Here is a 19224-nt window from a genome sequence, read left to right as displayed (position 1 = left end):
CTGCCTTGTTGAAACAAATTTCAACTTCTCCTTGGTGACCTAGTGGGAATTTCAGTAATCGGATTGTAAGGTAAGTCCGTGTGAGTGATTTCTACTCATCAAGATGATTCTAGAAAGTGATGCATTGTTATATTTAAATAATTTGACTTGCTTTCTAGCTCAGGACACCTGGAATGACAAAACAGTTAAAATCTATGCATGAGTTTAATTGCCTTTGGGATGTGTCCTGAACTCTTTCTGTGCCAGATTCATGTTTGCCTTGAGTTGAGAGCCTCTTTCTTTCATGGGGAGGCCTACGTGCGCTTGAATTCTCGGATCTCTCAGTGTTTACAGCTGCTGACCAACCTCTCCAAGAGCTTAGGGGCAACCTAAGCACAGGGCCAGTTCATAGCTCCTTCAATCACCACTTCAGCCTGTGATATCATCAGATGCATGATCTGGGCTTGAGCAAATGCCACTGAACACACATAATGTGATTTTGACTGTCATGATAATTTCTGAGCACCTACCATGTGCCGAGTGCTTTACACAAATGCTACTTAATCTCTCAGCAGCCCTTATAAGTTGGGTAGTATCCACAGAAGGAAACCATGATAATTTCTGAGCACCTACCATGTGCTGAGTGCTTTACACAAATGCTACTTAATCTCTCAGCAGCCCTTATAAGTTGGGTAGTATCCACAGAAGGAAGCCAAGTGACTTGTCTGTTGTCATAGAGCAGATAAGCAGTAGAATGAGAACTCTGATCTTTTTCTGACATCAAAGCCCTACTCTCAAAACCTTTAAATGACGCAAAACAGACGGCTCTCCTCTCTCCAGAATCAATAGCTGCTGATTTATACCATCTTAGCTTCTATCTCCGTGTGGCTACTTCTTCCATATCCAATTCAGAAAACATTAAATGACACTGAAATTATCTTTCCATATTTTTACAGGCTAAAAATATATTTTTACTTTGTGGTGCACACGCTTTGAGGTTTTGCCCAGAGCACATCTGAATAAAAAAAAAAATTAAAGCAATGCCAAATTTCACCCTGTTATGCAGACTGAGTTCAAATACTTTTGAAGCCCAAAGTCCACAGCAAAATTTCTTGAGATTCTGTACACTTCTTTACTATTAGTTAATACAAACAGGGTTGGCAATTCAAGTATTTGGCAAAAGAAATGAACCAGTTTCACTATTGGTTCATTTCAAGAAATGAACCAACTTCATCCATCTGATCACTGTTCTCAGAAAAACAAGCTTCACAGGCTAAGACATTTTTTTTTAAAGATTTTATTTATTTATTTGACACAGTGAGATCACAAGCAGGCAGAGAGAGAGAGAGAGGAGGAAGCAGGCTCCCTGCCAAGCAGAGAGCCTGATGGGGAACTTGATCCCAGGACCCTGAGATCATGACCTGAGCTGAAGGCAGAGGCTTAAGCCACTGAGTCACCCTGGCGCCCCAGGCTAAGAAATTTTAATGTTCGGATTTCCACCCTAAATATACCATCCTATTGGCAAATATAAAATCTAATTTTGTTTTCAGTTTTATACTTTTTGTCAAAATCAACATGAGAAAATTCTCAATAATAGAAAAATATTTCTAAAATGTTAAAGCTTTGCTAAATTCTTCTGGATGGTGTAAATATACTAACCATGGCCTTGATTCCTTCAGGAAAAAGAAACCGATTATAAAGGGCATCCACTGTATCGTTGGGTTCGACGTCACATGACCTCTGAAGAAGGATGGGTCCTGTGTCTAAACCATCATCAGCCCAGAAAACAGAAAACCCAGCTTTCTTATCTCCCATAATTAGAGTCCTGTGAAAAGAAGAGCTTCAACTTACAATGGTGATTTAACGTATCATAAAGTGATGAATTAGTGATATTAAAGTGCAAGGGAGTGGGGACATCTGGGTATCTCAGTGAGCTACGTGGCCGACTCTTGATTTTAGCTCAGGTCATGATCTCAGGGTCGGGAGACTGAGTGCCTTGTCGGGCTCACTGAGCTTGGAACCTGCTTGAGATTTTCCTCTCACCCTCTCCCTCTGCTCCTTCCCCCAACTTCCAACTCCCCACTCCCCAAGCTCATGTGTGCTCTCTCTCCCTCTCTCTCCTAAAAAAAATAAATAAATAAAGTGCAAGGTAGTTCTAGTGGCAAGTAGACAGTGAGGGAACTACTGTGAGAAATGAGCAGTATAGTCAAGAGATGTCAGTATTCATAAAAAGCACTACTTGATGGCACTGCTATTTTATACATAGCTATAGTCTTTCTTGTTAATACACACTAACGACTTGTAGTCTACTCAAAAGGGCACTAGGATCTGTCATTACTGCCACTCATTATCTTCCAGTTGTCAGCTTTCTGCTGTGGCATCAAGCAACTTTGCCCACCTGGGACCAATTCCTACATTGTACTTGACCCTATGTTAGGCAGAATGAGATAATGGAAGATAAAGGAGAGGATGCTCAGTGGAGGAGAACTTATTGGTTCTCATAACTATTTATCTAGGTTATGTCATTTGGATGTAAGTCAGCGCTAGAATTAGCTGTAGACTGTCTAGGTAAATTATAGTAAAAGATGGTTGAATTAGTCTTTGTATATTGTGTTCCTTGTATTCATGCTTTATAAAGCTTTGCCTAGGGGTGCCTGGGTGGCTCAGTCGGTTGAGCATCTGATTTCGGTTTTTGGCTCTGGTCATGATCTCAGGATCCTGAAATCGAGCCCCAGGTAGAGGGCTCAGTGCTCAGCCAGGAGTCTGCTTGAGATCTGAGGTCCTCTCTCTTGTCTCTCCCTTCTCCTGTTCCTCTCTCTCCCCTCTGCCACCTCCTTCCCCCCCCCACCAAGGGTATATGCACACACAATCTCTCTCTCAAACAAATAAATAAGTAAATAAATAAAATCTTGGGGGGAAAAAAGCTTAGCCTAAGAGAAAATGTTGCCCCATAAGAGCTTATAATACAAACAATGAGCTGAATATGTAGACATATCAGATAAAAGCATATCAGAGGCTCAGGTAGTATCAAGAGAGTATGAAGTAATACATCATACATGCTCATGACCTAAATAACTTTTAAATCTTGGAGCTACTAATCTAGCAAGACCTATTAATCAATCACTCTTCTCAGAAATATTGAGGAATTTATTGGCATTATGTTATCAAGAGGCTTGAAAACATTCATATATTTTGTTCTTTGTTTGTTTTAGATTTTATTTATTTATTTGAGTGAGAAAGTGTGTGAGAGAGAGAGAGTATGAGAAGGGGGGAGGGGAAGAGGAAGAGGGAGAAGCAGGCTCCCCTCTAAGCAAGGAGCCAGATGTGGGGCTCGATCCCAGGACCCTGGGATCATGACCTGAGCCAAAGGCAGACGCTTAAATGACTGAGCCACCGAGGTGCCCCAAAACATTCATACACTTTGATCCAGTTGCTCTGCATGTGGAAACAATGCGAAATGAGAAAAAAAAATACAAGTTTAAGTGCAAAGAAAACCATACAGTACCATTACAGGGGCAAAAAAGAAATTGATTCATGCCAAATACAATGAAATGTCATTCACCACATTTAAACTAAGTGTAATTTTCTGCCCATTTAACAACTGGACACTGAGCGATATCAGGGTGATGTATAGGGAAAGGAGAGAAGGTAGAAAAGCATACCTGTGGTATTTAGGACTTACAGTGTACCTGCAGCAATAAAAACGTTAGACCATAGTCCCTTCCCTCAAGAACGTTAAAGTTGAAGAGGAGAAGAGAGAACGAAGAAGAGAATTCAGGTAGCTCGGCATTCCTTGAAATGTACTTGAGATGCTCTAGGCAAAAAAAGTTCTAAGGTCAAATAAGTTTGGGAGCACTGTGTACTCAGATTCCCTCTTGGAGATTATGATGCTCTCACTACAGCACCTCTAAAAGGTTCTCAGAAGTCCCGTGATCAAGAAATCCAGCAGAAACCAAACCTGTCTGAATTACCTAGCTATCTCTAATGGAGTCAGTACTCCACAGACTGACCTTGAAAATGCTGTCTAGCCCACGGAATACTGCTAAGTCTCAGGGGGAGTTCATGCAGGAGTAGCAATCAGGCAGGGCCTCACAATTGCTCAAGCATACCCTACATTAAAAACAGAAAGATTAAAAGCCATAGAAATATGCCTATCTTCTCTAGAATTAAGAAAATTCTCACCAGTTGATAGCAGAGGCTCCTCTGTGCCTGGGAAGGATGGAAGGGTGATATATGATAGAACCGTGCTTCGGGCTGTCAATTATATCCATGGGGATAAACTGTGTGCAGAAGGGTAGCACGTTGAGCTCAGCACCCACAGATTTGTAGGCTTCTGCCACCTCCCTGATGGTCTTGCCCTTGACTCTCCATCTGGGGAACTTGAAAACAGGGGTCCCATCTTTCTCTGCAGCTAGAGCTGGGCATGAAAGAGAAAGTTATTTTTATTAAAATAAAAAATGGCCATAAGTTAATATGGCTATGGATTCACACATTACAGTTTTGCAGCTTCGAGAAACATTTACAAGTAAAACATGGTGAAGGGCAATTTAGATTGAGATCAGAATTTGACCTGTTACAATTTTATCATGATCCATCCATTTTCCTAATGTGACTTTTATCTATAGACTTGAGGCATAATATATTCATACTCAGAAGTTTGTAGCTAGATAACATTTTAAAATTTTAACTGAAGCTTTTTTGTTTTATAGGGAAAAAATTATACTTTTATTACAGATATAGCCATATAAAGAATATGGAGTCAAGTGCTGGCACATGAGCATTCGGGCTCTGGCACAGATGGAAAACCATGAGCCCCTTCCCAAGGCTATTTCCTAGAGGGAAGTCTCCTTCAACACAAGGCAAACTATAGATCTGAACACATTCTCCCTGCCAAACAGATAGATGCCAAAAAATAAAGAGAGAAAGTTTTTGAGCTGAGCTGGCCTTGTCTAGTTCCTTCTCCCAAATTCACCAATGAGATAAGTTAGTGGACAAAAGAAGCCAAGAATGGAGAATACATGCTCCTTGTGAGGGTTTTGCCATACTGGAGAAGGTCCAAGGCTCTTTCCCACAAAAAAGTGTCCTTTCCAAAAGAAGGGCTCCATCTGCCTCTGTGTGGAAAAGGAATGGCCCTCCCAAGTGCAGACAGCACTAGCTCATTTTTTTCTGCAATAAGATATCACTTGTACTAACTATATACCTTATGTATATTAAGCATAGATATTTATTTTTCTACCAACAACACAAAGCAAGTATATTTTAGGCAATTTTTAAGAACTTTAAGTAAGGCTTTTTAATCTGTATTTTTGGGCTCCCTTTCCTTCCTCCCCCATTGGATCATCAACCTTCACTGACTTTAGATGGGATGATGGCTCCACTAGAAAGCCTAAATTCCAAAATCTAATCTAAATTCCAAAAAATCTAAATTCCAAAATTCCTAAATCTCTACTAGAAAGCTTAAATTCCAAATCCTCAATGAGTCCTGAAGGAATCTGGCCATCAAGCCAATGCCTTGATCAATTCTCTTGGAAGAATGGGAGAGACCAGAAAAATAATGTGTACAAAATGTGAATGTTTATAAAATGTTAAAAAATATATAAACAACTCATTTTCAGATGATAAGAAAATGAATAAATGGTAAAAAAAAAAGATGAAATTGGGAGAAAATTGTGCAAGTTTAGACTGGAAAAAAAATGGGTTGAGAAACTTAGAAGTCTTTGTTTTAAAAATCTATGCCACTGAGATAGGCTTGCAGCATTCACCTTCCATACTGATTTGTGGCTGCCCCAGGGCTATTTTTGGCTGTTCTAGTTGACTATTCTGAAAACAAGAATAGTTAACCACTGTCATTTTGACCCCTTTTCATCAATTAGGCACAGGGCTGAGCACACTATATACGTTATTTCAACTAATCTGTGTAAGATGGGTGTTGTTGAACTAAGGTTAGTGAGTTTTAGTAGCTTGCCCATCATCATGTAGCAAGTAAGTGGCAGAGGCAGAATTAGTTCCTTGACTCCCAAATAAACACTGTTAACTATATGATGTACCACATCCCAGGCTGCTCTACAAGACATATTGGTATTTTTTTCTTACCTATGTTATTGCCAGCAGTCAGATGGTCATGACCAATGGAAAGGAGGTCCCAGCCCTGGGACCAGACACTAGGGAAAGTTAATTTCCCCGGACATCCTTTGGAAGGAACTTTATGAGTCACATGCCTGCATTTATTCTGAAAGTCATACACATGGCAGAGACTGCTAGTTGTTCCCCTTCATTCTTTAGCAAAGATTCCTGTACTTTGGCAGAGCACATAGACGCTCTGAATAAAAATCTACATTTCTCGGTCTATTATGCAAAGAGATTTGGCCTCTGACCGAGTTCTAGTCAGTGGGATACAAGTAGGACAAATATGTGCAACTTCTGTATGATATCCTGAATAAAGGCTTGCGCTCTGCTTCCCCTCTTTCCTTTCCACTTGCCAGAATGCAGACTTGTTAGTTGGGGCTAAAGCAGCTATGTTGGACCATGAGATGGAAGTCCAGTATTGATAAGGACGAAAGAAAAAGGGCAGGAGCCTGCATCATGATGAACATAAAGTGGTCACAACAGCACTAATGGCCAACTCAGACTTGAGAAATGGACTTCTGTGTCACTTAAGCTAATACAAAATGTGGGGTTTCCCTGATTCAATAGCCTTAAGCTAATACAAAATGTGGGGTTTCCCTGATTCAATAGCCAATCTGATATCCCAAAATGAGTCCTCCCAAATATCCCCATACAAAGCTGTGGGAATAGATAATAATAGCACAGATAATCTCAGTCATAGGAACTTGTCCCCTTTAGCCTGTGGAGCCAGGTCTAAATAGATGAGGCAGATTCCCTCAGAATTCCCCTGGTTGGGATAACCTTTTTCTGAAACAAGCATAATTTCTAAATCAAGTGATTAGGTTCATATGTGTGTATGTGCTCTTAACCCAACTTTTTTAGCTTGACTCTTGAAGAACAGTGTTAAAATACAATCGTTTTAAAAATAGTAAGAAGAGGGGCACCTGGGTGGCTCAGTGGGTTGAGCCTCTGCCTTTGGCTCGGGTCATGATCTCAGGATCCTGGGATCAAGCCCCGCATTGGGTTCTCTGCTCAGCAGGGAGTCTGCTTTCCCCTCTTTCTCTGCCTGCCTCTCTGCCTACTTGTGATCTCTCTGTCAAATAAATAAATAAAATCTTAAAAAAATAAAATAAAATAGTAAGGTTAGAATAAACCTCAGAACTGCTGCTTCTGAGAAAAAAAAAAAAGGATAAAATATAAGGGATATTACAGATCGCTGTTTTCCAACCAATCTATCATATTATGCCAGTGATTTATGAAGATCTCATTCAAAAGCCAAGATATCTGGTTGCTCACTTATTCCCTGTCCATACAGTTTGTAGACTGTTTCTATCTCTGTGTCTTACACACATAACTATAGTTGATTCTTGAAAATACAGGTTTGAACAATGTGGGTCCGCTTACATGTGAAGTTTTTTGGATATAGTACTGTAAATGTATTTTCTCTTCCTTATGATTTTTTAAAATAACATTTTCTTTTCTCTAACTTACTTTCTTGTAAGAATACACTATGTAATACATATAACATACCAAAATGTGGTAATAAATTGCTTATGTTATTGGTAAGACTTCCCTCTGGTCAACAGTAGGCTATTAGTAGTTAAGTTTCGGGGGAGCCAAGAGTTATATGTGGATTTTAGACTGTGTAGGAGGTCATTGCCTCAAACCCCTGCATTGTTCAAGGGTCAGCTGGTTAGCTTGCAAATCAGAATCCCACTGCAGGTTTGCTTTGAGGATGGCTATCTTCTTTAACCTTCCCTTAACAGCCAAGCAGCCACAGCTCTAATTTCTGACATGAATGCATTCTTTATGACCCCACATCAATTTCTATTCTTAGATGTGGCCCTCCCTTCATTTCCACTGGCACCCCTGAATCAGACATTATTCTAGATGTTCCAAACACCCTTGTAAAGTTGCAAGTGTAGTTCAGAAAAAGCATATGTGTGGAAATTCCTCTGATGGACCTGGTGATTACCATGGAAGTAAGTGGAGAAACTCTTAGTACAATGGGGCCATGCATCTTTTCTTGGGGTCCATGGAGAAGGGAGAATTGAGTCTATTCTATCATGCAAATAGACTTAGCTTGAGAAGGCTTCCAACAGGTGGAGTGGATGTTGCAGAACCCAGAGGGGAGGTCAGTAGTCTGGGTCTTTGGAGCCTGTGGCGAAGAAGTGTAGAAATACTAATGAGGGGTAAGGGGTCTGAACTGGGGCCTGTGCTTGCTGGGTTGGTGCAGAGTCCTTGATCCAGTAGTTCCAAGATATACTCACCCAGCGGGTCAGCTTTTCCATCCTTGTCTGGAACAGTGAACACGCCTACAACACGGTGGCCCTCTTTGCAGAGGTGGTTGTAGACTTCCTGTCCAAAGAGGCTCTGACCGATAAGTGCCAACTTCAGCTTGTTTTTGAAATAAACCTATGAAACAATCCAACAATGGCAGATATTGGCATGGATAGAAGACATATGGATGATAAACACTCTTTTCCCAACAATACAAGATGACTTGAGGACAAAAAAAAAAAACACCTCAAAGATCTACAAAATAAAATTTGTATTGACATACACTGGACCCAGGCTGGATTATACATAGTTAGTAGTGAAAATAATTTCACACGGAAGAATTCCTCTTTTCTCCTTTGCTCTAATTCTCCCAGTTATTCATCATAATCATTGGGATGGCATATATTTTACAAGTCATTCCAACTCCTTGCTGAAATGAAGCCAGACATTAACAAGTGTAAGTCTCATATTTAAAAGGAGTTTAACTCTGAGCAAGATCTGCATCAGCATGATGATGATTTTATGAGCTAAACTCATCTCTTAATTTCCAAAAGAGGCCAAGAGCTAACATGTGGTCTAGAACACAGGGGTCACAAGCAGACCCTAGAGCTAGACTACCTGAAGTTAAAATCTAGTGCCACTCTTGTTTAGTCATGTGGCTTTAAGCAAGTGACCAATTTCTGTTGCCTGTTTTCCCTCACCCATAAAATGGGAATAATAACGCCAACCTCACACAATCTTGATTGAAGTAGACTTATTAGGCAATAATAAGTTTAGTGCAGTGTCTGACACAAAGTACTGTTTAAGTAAAAGCTTCAATAACGTCTTAGAGGTTTTGCCACAGTTTTGTGTTTCTTCGTATGGTCCAGAATTCCAAAATCCTTGATAAGTGACCCAAATCCATTCACCCTCAAAACGTGGAATGCTCTAACAGGATGTTCTTTATCATCCTTATAGGTTTCTTGTAAGTTTATGCAGAGTCCTTTGGCTTCAAACGTGACCTGGACCGACATACTGCTATTTATAGTCTTTATTTGTAGTATTTATAAGGACCATATGAATATTTATATGTATTGCTACAGAAAGATCAATGTGTTTGGTTACAGATGCTATTCCAGACCTTACTGTGAATTGTATGGAATGTACGATCTATGTACCATGTTAATTTTCCAACATGTGGATAATTCTGAACCCTAAAACATATTTGGTCCCACAGGTTTCAGATACAGAATTAAGGCCTGCACATCATTTCATTTCATTTAATCACTGCAACTATCACATTTTATTATCTCCCATTTTACACTGTTTTATGAATGAATAAACCAAGGCTTAGAAACATCAACTGTATCTTCACAGTCATACTAGCAAAAGGAAGGAGAGGTGGGATTTAAATCCAGTTCTGTCTGTCCTCACCTTGAGGTTTTGCTAAGGACAATCCTAGCCTGACTGACCCCCTACTCCAACAGGTCCAACCAGGATCCTGTAAGTCTACTTTAACAATTCCTTTAGGAAACTTTTATCTCTAAACCTCCAAGAGAGTGTCGAGAATCATTCCCAAGCATATGGCCCACTGATATACATCTAAAGGGTCTCATGAGAAGATTTTTATTATTGGTAATAAATAACCTTTCTCCCAACAATAGCTATCCCCTCAAGGTCCTGGAGACCTTGCTTCCAAAATTCCTTAGAGACTAACATCATCCCCTTTGTCCTCATCCACTGCTGAGTCCACCCCTACTCTGCCTTTAAAAACTCTGACTGTAATCTGGTTCGGGGTCCAAGTATACTTGGGCCCAAGCTTAAGCTTGTCAAATAAACCCTCGTGTGATTGCATTGGTGCTTGGCTCCTTGGTGGTCTCTCGAACGCAAAAACTCGTACATAACAAAACAATTAAGGTTTTAGTTAAAAAAATTCTTTTCCAGGGCCAAAGTTTCTATCCTCAAAGAGCCTAGAGCCTCAACATCTAACAAATATTTTTAAGCAAACAGATTAACTCTTTAACAATAGCACAGCTTGCCTATAGATAATACATGATTATTTCATCTATTCTTATCAAAACATCAAAATGTGCCATAAATATTCTACCTCCAAATCTTATCATTAATGTTGCTTTAAACAGAACTGACCTGTTGGCTATCTTAAAAATCTGGCTTTACCTCACACTGCGACCAACACCAGATATTTTAAGACCTCTAAAATACTACTCTTAGGATGCAAAAGAGCTAAGAGGCTGGGCTGACTCAAAGGAAATGTTACGAAGAGTTCAATTCCAGGTTCAACATTCCCTTAGAAAGACAGCATTAGGAGAAATGTCAGTATCTTTGGAAATTCTGCATTCATTGAGACACTTTCTGAGCTTCATGCTAAAGCTAAGCTACAGAGGTGAGTTTCCAACACAGAAACGCTCAGATTTTAGGATTATTAAGTGTGTTTACAGGGAGTTAGCCTAATTCCAGAAAACCAGACTGGGGTACCCTACCTCGGTCTTATTTCTCCAGCTATGATCTTAGGACTGATTGCAATGCTGGCGGAATCAGCAGGGAGAATGTGCTGAAAGTGTGGGTCCCTGGGCCCCGTCCCAGATCTACTGAATCCTGGGCCTAGGAAGTTGTGTTTTAACAAGCTTCCCATTGACTCAGAGGCACACTCGAGTCAGAGACTCTCTGATGCATGGAGAGCATGTGCCTACCCGCTACCCTAAAAGGTTCTGCCCTGGGGGAGTCTGGGTCAAGAAGCAGGGCTGGAAGTGATAGCAAATATTTGAACGAGACCCTAGTATGTGCCAGGCATTTCATATATATTTCCTCATTTTGATTGCCCAATGACTGCTGAGACAAGCATTCTGAAGCCACTTTGTAAATGGAGAAATTAAAACAGAGAGAAGATAACACACAGCCTGGAGTCAAACAGCTACTAAATGACAGCCTTCAGATTCAACCCCGTTATTAGTATCCATTATTTTCTCGTAACACAGACCCTTTGATTTTGAGCTGGGTCTCATCAATTTAAATCTGAAAAATAAAAGTATCGATTTCATAAGGTTGCTATAAATGGCTTTATCAGGATAAAGCAGGTAATGCATTAGGGCAATGTGTGGCAGTAGGGAATGCTCAACAAATGTTAACTATTATTATTATTCATAATAATACCATAGGTAATACCTGGGTAAATAAAAAAATGGTGATGATGGATCTCTCCTGCTAGAAATGTGCTATAAGCCCCGCACGGCACTGAGCTCTGTTCATTAATTTAAAAAAAACATATCAACTAGTTATCATATGTCTCTAGGACTCACAGGAATTGTTTTTGTTGATGAGAATACACAAGGCTCCAAGGAGTCAAGTAAACTGCTAACGAGGGGCAGAGACAGAAGTCAAACCCAAATCTGCTCACTTCGGTGGATAAGCTTCAATGGCTTTCCTATGTTGAAGGTCTGTCCCGCCCCCCTTAATAAAGAAAAATATGGCAATAGGTTGATGGTGAATTGTGGCAAATAGCTCCATCTTTAGACTTTCTAAAGAAATACCCTGGTGGTCCTGACAGGAGGGATGGCACCATTCATTTGTGGGGTAGGTCTGGTGACAAAGAACATTCTTTGAGGCACACTTAAGTGCCTGCTATATTGGTGAGCAAGAACAAGGTGGGGGCATAAAATGACCCACAGCATTTCAAAATCTGGGTGGTAAGTGCTATTATCTTGGGGTTCTCTGCTGATGACATTCTGCCTTGGAAAATCCTATGGCAGGCAACAGAACTTTTCCTTTTCCTTTTTTTAAAAAGACTTTATTTTTCAGTAATCTCTACACCCAACATGGGGCTTGAACTCACAACCTGGAGATCAAGAGTCAAGGTTCTATGGACTGAGCCACCTAGGCACCCCCAGATTTTTTTTTTTTTTTTTTTTTTTTTTTTTTTTTTTTTTTTTTAAACTATTCAATGTTTCATTCCCAGGCTATCCACACCCTGGTGGAATCCTTTAGGAAGCAAACTAACTGTTTAATCCAAACTGTTGTTTGGATTAAAATCCAAACAAAAACCACATGATTTTCTATAGAAGACTTAAAGATTCAGTGCTACCAGTTTGCCCTGATCCAAAGTGCTTTTGTGAAGCAAATGTTACCGTAATAGAACAGTTGGGGGTATAATCCCCATCAGGAATTGTGAGACCTGACAGTTTTTCATGAAGAGACTTTTCATAAAAGAATAAAACAAAGTCAATTTTTCAGAGAAAGCGAAGTGCCTAACACTTCAGAGAAAGGCGAGGAGCCTTTGGCACACGGTGCCCCAAATCATGCCTGACAGTGTGTAGGAGGTACTCAACTAAGCATGTTTTGAGTATTTAGCATACTCTGGGCCCAGAGGATGGGGGAGACTGCAAATCAGGTGCCAGCAAGAATGTTTTATTTGGCCCACAGAGCATTTGTCAAAAAGCTGTGATAATGTTTTGGAAGCTTCACTTAGCAGGCTGAATTTCTGACTTCTTTTTAGAAATCAGGAGGTTTGTCAACCATGGTCTATGTTTCCACGTAGCAACAGTCAGCTAGAGCTGAGCAGAGGCTACCCCCATTCCTCTGGCTGGACATGACCTTTCCTTCTATTTCGGTCAAATCCTTCATTTGTTTCCCCTGTTTGGCTTCTGTGGGCATTTTTCTTTGGGATCGCAACAGTCAAAGCACAAAGAGGAGTGGTCCCTGTGCTTAGGAGTTTACCAGTTAGCACGAAAGACACACAAATAAGGACATACTGACATCATAGTGCTAGGACAGGAGAGCATAGTGTGGGTGTGGAAGCCTAGTAGACTTCCCAAGAAGAGAACTCCATAACGGAATCTTAGAGCACTCATTTAGGGGTTGTCCAAGAGAATGGTGGGGATTATGAGAGGTCCTTGGGAAACTTCAGGCAGAGGGGGCAGCATTTAGAAAGAAATGAGTAAGTGAGCAAACTGGGTTCAATATTGGAAAGTGGAGAGTGAAGGCAAGTGACACTCTAGGGACAGTCAAAAGACAAACTGGGGAGAGTCTTGTCTATACCAAATAATTTGGACCTTATTGTGAAGACAGTGAGATCCACTGAACGACTTTAAGCAGGAGAATGACATTGTCTTACTTCTATGTTGACACACACTCAGGTGAGGCATGAATTAAGTTCAGATGGGCATCCCTCTAGTGTTTGAGAATTGAGCAGATAGTGAAAATAAAAAGCCTATCTAATAATCCGCCTCCATATATTGACAGGATGTAGCTTGAAATAGTGTAAAAGCCCATGTTACTTACTGTAACAAACCCTCAGACTAATAGAGGAAACAGATGTAAATCTGTGTAAGATTCAAACAGAACTCATGACACACCATAAAGGGCAAATTTGTGCAACTTGATTTTCCTATTGCATAATCATATAAAGAATGTATCCATGAGGACTTTCTGGGATATCTGGCCAACATTTTTTTTTAATCACAAAAAGGATAACAGATTTTTAAAATAAGGATGTCTATGAACTTTTTTTTTTTTTTAAAGCAGGGACTGTTTCTTGTTTATTGTTTTGTTCTTTCTGGCCATGAGACTCTAAAAAGGTTATTTAACTTCTCTGGGTCTCAGTTACTTTATCTGTAAAGTGGGCATAATAATAGTACCTACTTCATTGAGATTTTAAGCTGGTGAGTATATATGTAAAGCATTTAAATTAGCACCTGGTACATACTAAGTGCTTTATCAATGCTATTATTATTATTATTTATTAATCATATCCTCAGGATTTAGAACAAATGCTCAGTACATAATACACAATTAAAGAGGGTTTGAAGTTGAATTGGAAGGTCTTAAAAACAAACTAGACACCAAAGCAGGGGGTTGGGTAATTCAGAAACAAGGATGTGGTTGCTAGAGCTAGGGTATAAAGCCAGTCCTTGGTTCCAAGAAGCAGGGATGGGTCCAGACTCTTGATTTGGGTCATAAGGTAACCTCAAGTTCTGAAACCAGGCTACGAACCCAGAACCAGCACCCAGACTTGTTCCAGACACTGGTAGAGGAAGTTGAGTAACAGTGCCAAATAAATATGAAGGCCAAATAACACCCACCACGGGGAGAAGTCAAGAGGCGATGAATCAGGCAAGATATTGGACGTGTATGGTAATAACTAATAGACAAAGGGTTTTATTATTTATAGTTGCAGTGGTTAAAAAGATCCAGCCATGTCATTAAGCTGAAATCATTACATATTTCTAAGTCCATTTCTTAAAGACAGGGAATGGAAAAATCGATTCTGTCAGGAAGTGTTATAAACTAGTTTTCCTGTTGGATTTTGCTAGGTTCTAAGAAGGTTTTTTTTTTTTCATTCTGCTTTAGTACCAAACTCAAAAATACTGTGTAATTTTTTTTCCTTTTTAAAGATGAAGGTATAATTAACACACAGTAAAATACACCCTTGTCAGTGTATAGTTCTGTGAGGTTTGACAGACACCCAGTCACCTAACCACTGTTAGAATCAACACAAAGGACAGTTCCATCACCTCCCAAAATTCCTTCATGTTCTTTGCAAGATAATCTCTTATAGTCAATTCTTCCTCTAGCACCAGCTCCTGATAACACTTTTTTCTATCACTATAGTTTGACTCTTTCTAAAATGTCAGGTAATCCGAATCCTATAATACATAGCCCTTTGTGTCTGTCTTCATACACTTAGCAACTGTATTTGAGTTTTATTTATGTGGTTGTGTCTATCAGTAGTTCACTCCTCTTTTGTTTGAGTACGACTCCCTCATGTGGATGGATTTATCCACTGTCTATCCTGTCACTAAATGAAGGACATTTAAGTTGTTTCCAGTTTTTGCTAATAATAAAGCTACTGTAGACATTCATAAATAGGTATTTGGGTAAATACCTAGGAGTGCCATTGCTGGGTCATATCATAGGTGTATGTCTAATTTTATAAAAAAAAATAGCCAGTTTTCCAAAATGGCTGTACCATTTTATGCTCCCACCAGCCATGTTTGATTCTGAACAATTCTTATAGAATTCCATCCAAAGAATGGCTCCCCATTTTCTATGGAGTAAAATATCCCAAGCACTCCACTTGTCATTCCACATCTTCCTTTTGGCCATAGGAAAACCTGTCTTCTTCCCAGTCAAATGTCATTGCTCTTCACATGAACTTCTGGGTACAGTCAGACTCAGACCCCTGACCCCTGACCCCTGACCATGCTTGGTGCTTCCCCACATGCATGTTTTTGTCTCTATCATTTGCCAACCGGCATGTTCAACTTTGGTTACTGAAATCTTATGTACAGCCCGCTATTGCCATCTTTGCATTCTTCAAGAATCCCTTCTGCCCTCCAAAAAAGGCAAGTCAATGAAAGGTGTTGATAGAGGAGGCCAATAAAACAGGAAAGCACAAGCGCTTGTCTCTGTGCCATCCTCCCCAGATTCCCAGATGCCACGTGGCAGGAGAAAGCTGAGGAGGAGTCCAGAGCAAGCAAAAGTTCATTAAGAGCAGCTCTTGTCTTCCTTATTTTTTAAAAAAGGTGACTACTCCCCAAATAACTAGGACTGGATGGGGGTAGAGTGAATGCTCATTATTTGGGATTGCCTGGGAAACAAAAGCTTTTTCCATGTATGCACCACTCGGCTGGTTTTTGGTGCTATTCAAGACTTCTCCCTGCCTTCAAGATTTTTTTTACATCTGGATATGTATACATGCACATGGGACCTTTGCAAAGAAGAGGAACCGAAAAGCAAATTCCTTCACAGCCCAGAAAGCATCGACTTCCTATAAAAGAGATAATGTACGTGAGATGGATTGTTTTTCCTTCCCTAAACAGCTTTGAGTCTGCTTAGATGCAGCGAGGCATCTCTTCCCGGGCCATATGCAACGTGTCTGCTCTCTTTCCATTTCTGGAGGAGCTGATGCAATTCCAAGGCGTTGGGCTGGGCTACTGCTCCGTTCCTAGGCTACAGTTAAATAGTGTTCCAGCGTGGTTGCTTCTGCAGCGCTGGGCAATCCTAGCAATCTTGCCGCCTGCAGCTCAAGAAAAATGAGCCTGCAGCCACCAGCTCCGAGGGCCACTATCTGAATGGGCCCTGAATGCCAGTCTGGAGCGCTCACACCTCTTAGGCCGCCCAGAAGGACCCGGCTGACTTGAACACTACTCTCCCTCCTCGGTCCTGTACTTCGGCTCCATCTCCAGACCAGGGATCTCATGATTGAAATGAAAAACAAGAAAGGAAGCTGACTCCGTCCCCGCTGCCAAGTGGCTGTTCCCACCCTGTCAACCCCAGCCAGACCGTCCGTAGATGTCAAAAGCCGCATCCTCAGCCCCGTTCCCCGACAAGACAAAGGCCCGCCTGACAAGCCTTACCCAAGACCCTCTCCGGATCCTTCTCTGCAGTCTCCCAGTTTTAAAAACGCTGTCTTGGCTTTCAGCCAAGTCTCAACGCCGTGCCCGCCCCCAGCCCCGCCGACTGGCCCTCCGGCCCCGGGGTCTGGAAAACAGCCCCGGGTGACAGCCAGGAAGCCCGTCCGGGCCGGACTCACCTGGCCGGTGGAGAAGCGCCGGAGCGCCTGGCTGCCTCTCCACAGCATGCTGGAAGGGAGCCCTCGGGCGGGCCGCGCGACAGCGAGGGCTCAGCCTGGACGCGGCCTGCAGCCTCTGGGTGCCCCGCGGCGGCAGTCGCGACTCGCTGGGTCCGCGAGTCTCGGGACCCGCCCACGGCCCGCCCCCTCGACTGGCACGGCCCCGCCTTCTCAGCTGGCCGGGCTCGGATGGCCAATCCCCTGCGACTGGGCGGGGCCCCACTTCGGAGGCACGCTAGTACCTCGCGGGAGGGGCGGCTTCCAGGCTCCGCCCGGGTTCTTAGCAGCTGGGGGTCTTCTACCAGTTACTCAGACCCTGTGAGGCAGAGAGGGATTTGCCTTATTAATGGTGGATTTGACATCCCAAGTCATGGCCATAACATCGCCCTGAGGAGGCAAAGATACGAAAGATAAGGGTGGAGACACCTGGCTATGTAGGATCCTGATACCTATCTTGTAAGCTAATAAAAGGATTTTAAGAAAGACTGTGTATAAAGCACTTGGCAAAGTGCCTGGCACAGAGCTGGTCCCCAATAGATGACAGACAGATAGATACCCACCCTTTCCCCTTATCTCTCTAGAAAGAATGCTCAGACATGCTTTAGCTAAGCGCTAGTTGCAAACAGAACTCCTTAGCCTGGCATTCAAGGTCATTAGCAATTTGGCTTTTTTTTTTTTTTTTTTCCCTTTCTCATTTTCTTGCTGCTCCTTTGCACATGTAATTTAGCTTAACTCTATAGTATATGCTGATTCCTCCCTGGACAATGGCTCCCTGAAAAGCTTATCATCTGTCATTTGTCACATCTCAGCATGACCAGATTCCTTCTTTTAAGGTATAACTCAAGGGCCGCCTCCTGGAGGCATTTTTCCTGATTTTCTCCTCCCTTAACCTCCTTATTTCCCCTAAGTAATCTTTCACTCCTCTGAAACGAGAAAGATTTTTGACTATGCATCTCTTCTGACATCTCATTCTCTTATTGGTGTTTGTGTACCTATCATCTGCTCTACTGGAAGCTTCTTGCAGGTTGAGTCCATGTCTAATTTATCAGGATTTACAATATCTAGCACTTAGCAGAGCTCAAAAAGTACTTGTTGAAAGAGAATGAATGAATAAATGAATGTGTTTAAAAAGGAGAGAGAAAATAAATCCTTAAAGCCTGGAGAATGGCAGCAAACATAGAGTTTTGCTCTGGAAATTGCCCTTTGCCAATTCAACCCATTTCCCTGAGAGCATTTTGTGACTTTTGGCTAGCTTTCTTTAAGCTTCCAAATGCTGATAATCATTTTTTTGTTGTGATCTGTGTATACTGGGAGAGGTGGGCAAGAAGTGTGTTTTTTTTTTTTCTGAGTAGGGGTTCCATAGTTATATTCTCCAACTCCCAACTTCAGGATATGTAGACCTTATGTCTATCCACATATAATGAAATATTAATGATGTCTAAGATTTTCTTCTGTGAGAATTAAAGATATTGTTCTCTTGATAACTAGTGGTTAGACCAGAGGCCATTCAAGTTTGACAAACAGAAAAGCCCTGCCAACCTAGATTTCTAGACACAGCAAAAATGAAGGTGAAATAAAGTCATTTTTGTGTCTCCCTAACAAAAAGTTGAGAGAATCTGAGGCAGGAAACCACTTCCAGATTCATTCTATGAGCCCAGAATTACCCTGATACCAAAACCAGACCAAGACATGACAAGTGAAGAAAATTACAGGCCAATATCTCTAATGAACATAGATGCAAAAATCCTCAACAAAATATTAGCAGGCCAAATTCAACAATATCTTAAAAAAATCATTCAGCATGGTTAAATGGGTTTTATTCAAGGGCTGCAAGGGTGGTTCAATATTTGCAAATCAATTAATGTAATACATCACATTAACAGGAGTAAGGATAAAAACCACACAATCTTCTCAAATAGATGCAGAAAAAGCATTTGACAAAACACAGCATCCACTCAGGACAAAAACTTTCAACAAAGTGGGTGTAGAGGGATTATACCTCAATACAATAAAGGTCATATATATAAAAAAGCTCATAACTAACATTATACTCAATGGTGAAAAACTCTAAGCTTTTCCTCTAGGATAAGGAATAAGACAAGGGTGTCCACTCTCCTCACTTTCATTCAGCATACTACTGGAAGTCCAAGGTGCAGTAATCAGACAAGAAGAAGAAATAAAAGGCATCCAAATTGGTATGGAAGAAGTAAAACAGTCACTATTTGTAGATGATATGATACTATATATAGAAAACCCTAATGACTGTACATAATGACAATATATAACTACCAAGT

General features: G+C 41.1%; 1 protein-coding gene across 1 annotated transcript in view; it reads right to left on the bottom strand.

Annotated features, from left to right (window-relative positions):
• Window positions 1-17068, bottom strand: part of ALDH1L2 (aldehyde dehydrogenase 1 family member L2) — a 54366-nt gene extending 37298 nt beyond the window's left edge. Inside the window, exons 1-4 of the mRNA XM_004743049.3 lie at window positions 16892-17068; window positions 8355-8499; window positions 4162-4396; window positions 1639-1804 (exon numbers count right to left, since the gene is read on the bottom strand). Of these exons, the coding sequence (XP_004743106.1) occupies window positions 1639-1804; window positions 4162-4396; window positions 8355-8499; window positions 16892-16939 (594 nt within the window). The 5' untranslated portion in view covers window positions 16940-17068. The remainder of the gene's footprint in view (window positions 1-1638; window positions 1805-4161; window positions 4397-8354; window positions 8500-16891) is intronic.
• Window positions 17069-19224: the final 2156 nt, after the last annotated feature.

This window comes from Mustela putorius, unplaced genomic scaffold (assembly GCF_011764305.1).
Source record: "Mustela putorius furo isolate JIRA1106 unplaced genomic scaffold, ASM1176430v1.1 tig00000788_pilon_pilon_pilon, whole genome shotgun sequence".
In the NCBI taxonomy this organism is placed as follows: Eukaryota; Metazoa; Chordata; class Mammalia; order Carnivora; family Mustelidae; genus Mustela; species Mustela putorius.
This window is presented reverse-complemented; position numbering and strand designations above follow the sequence as displayed.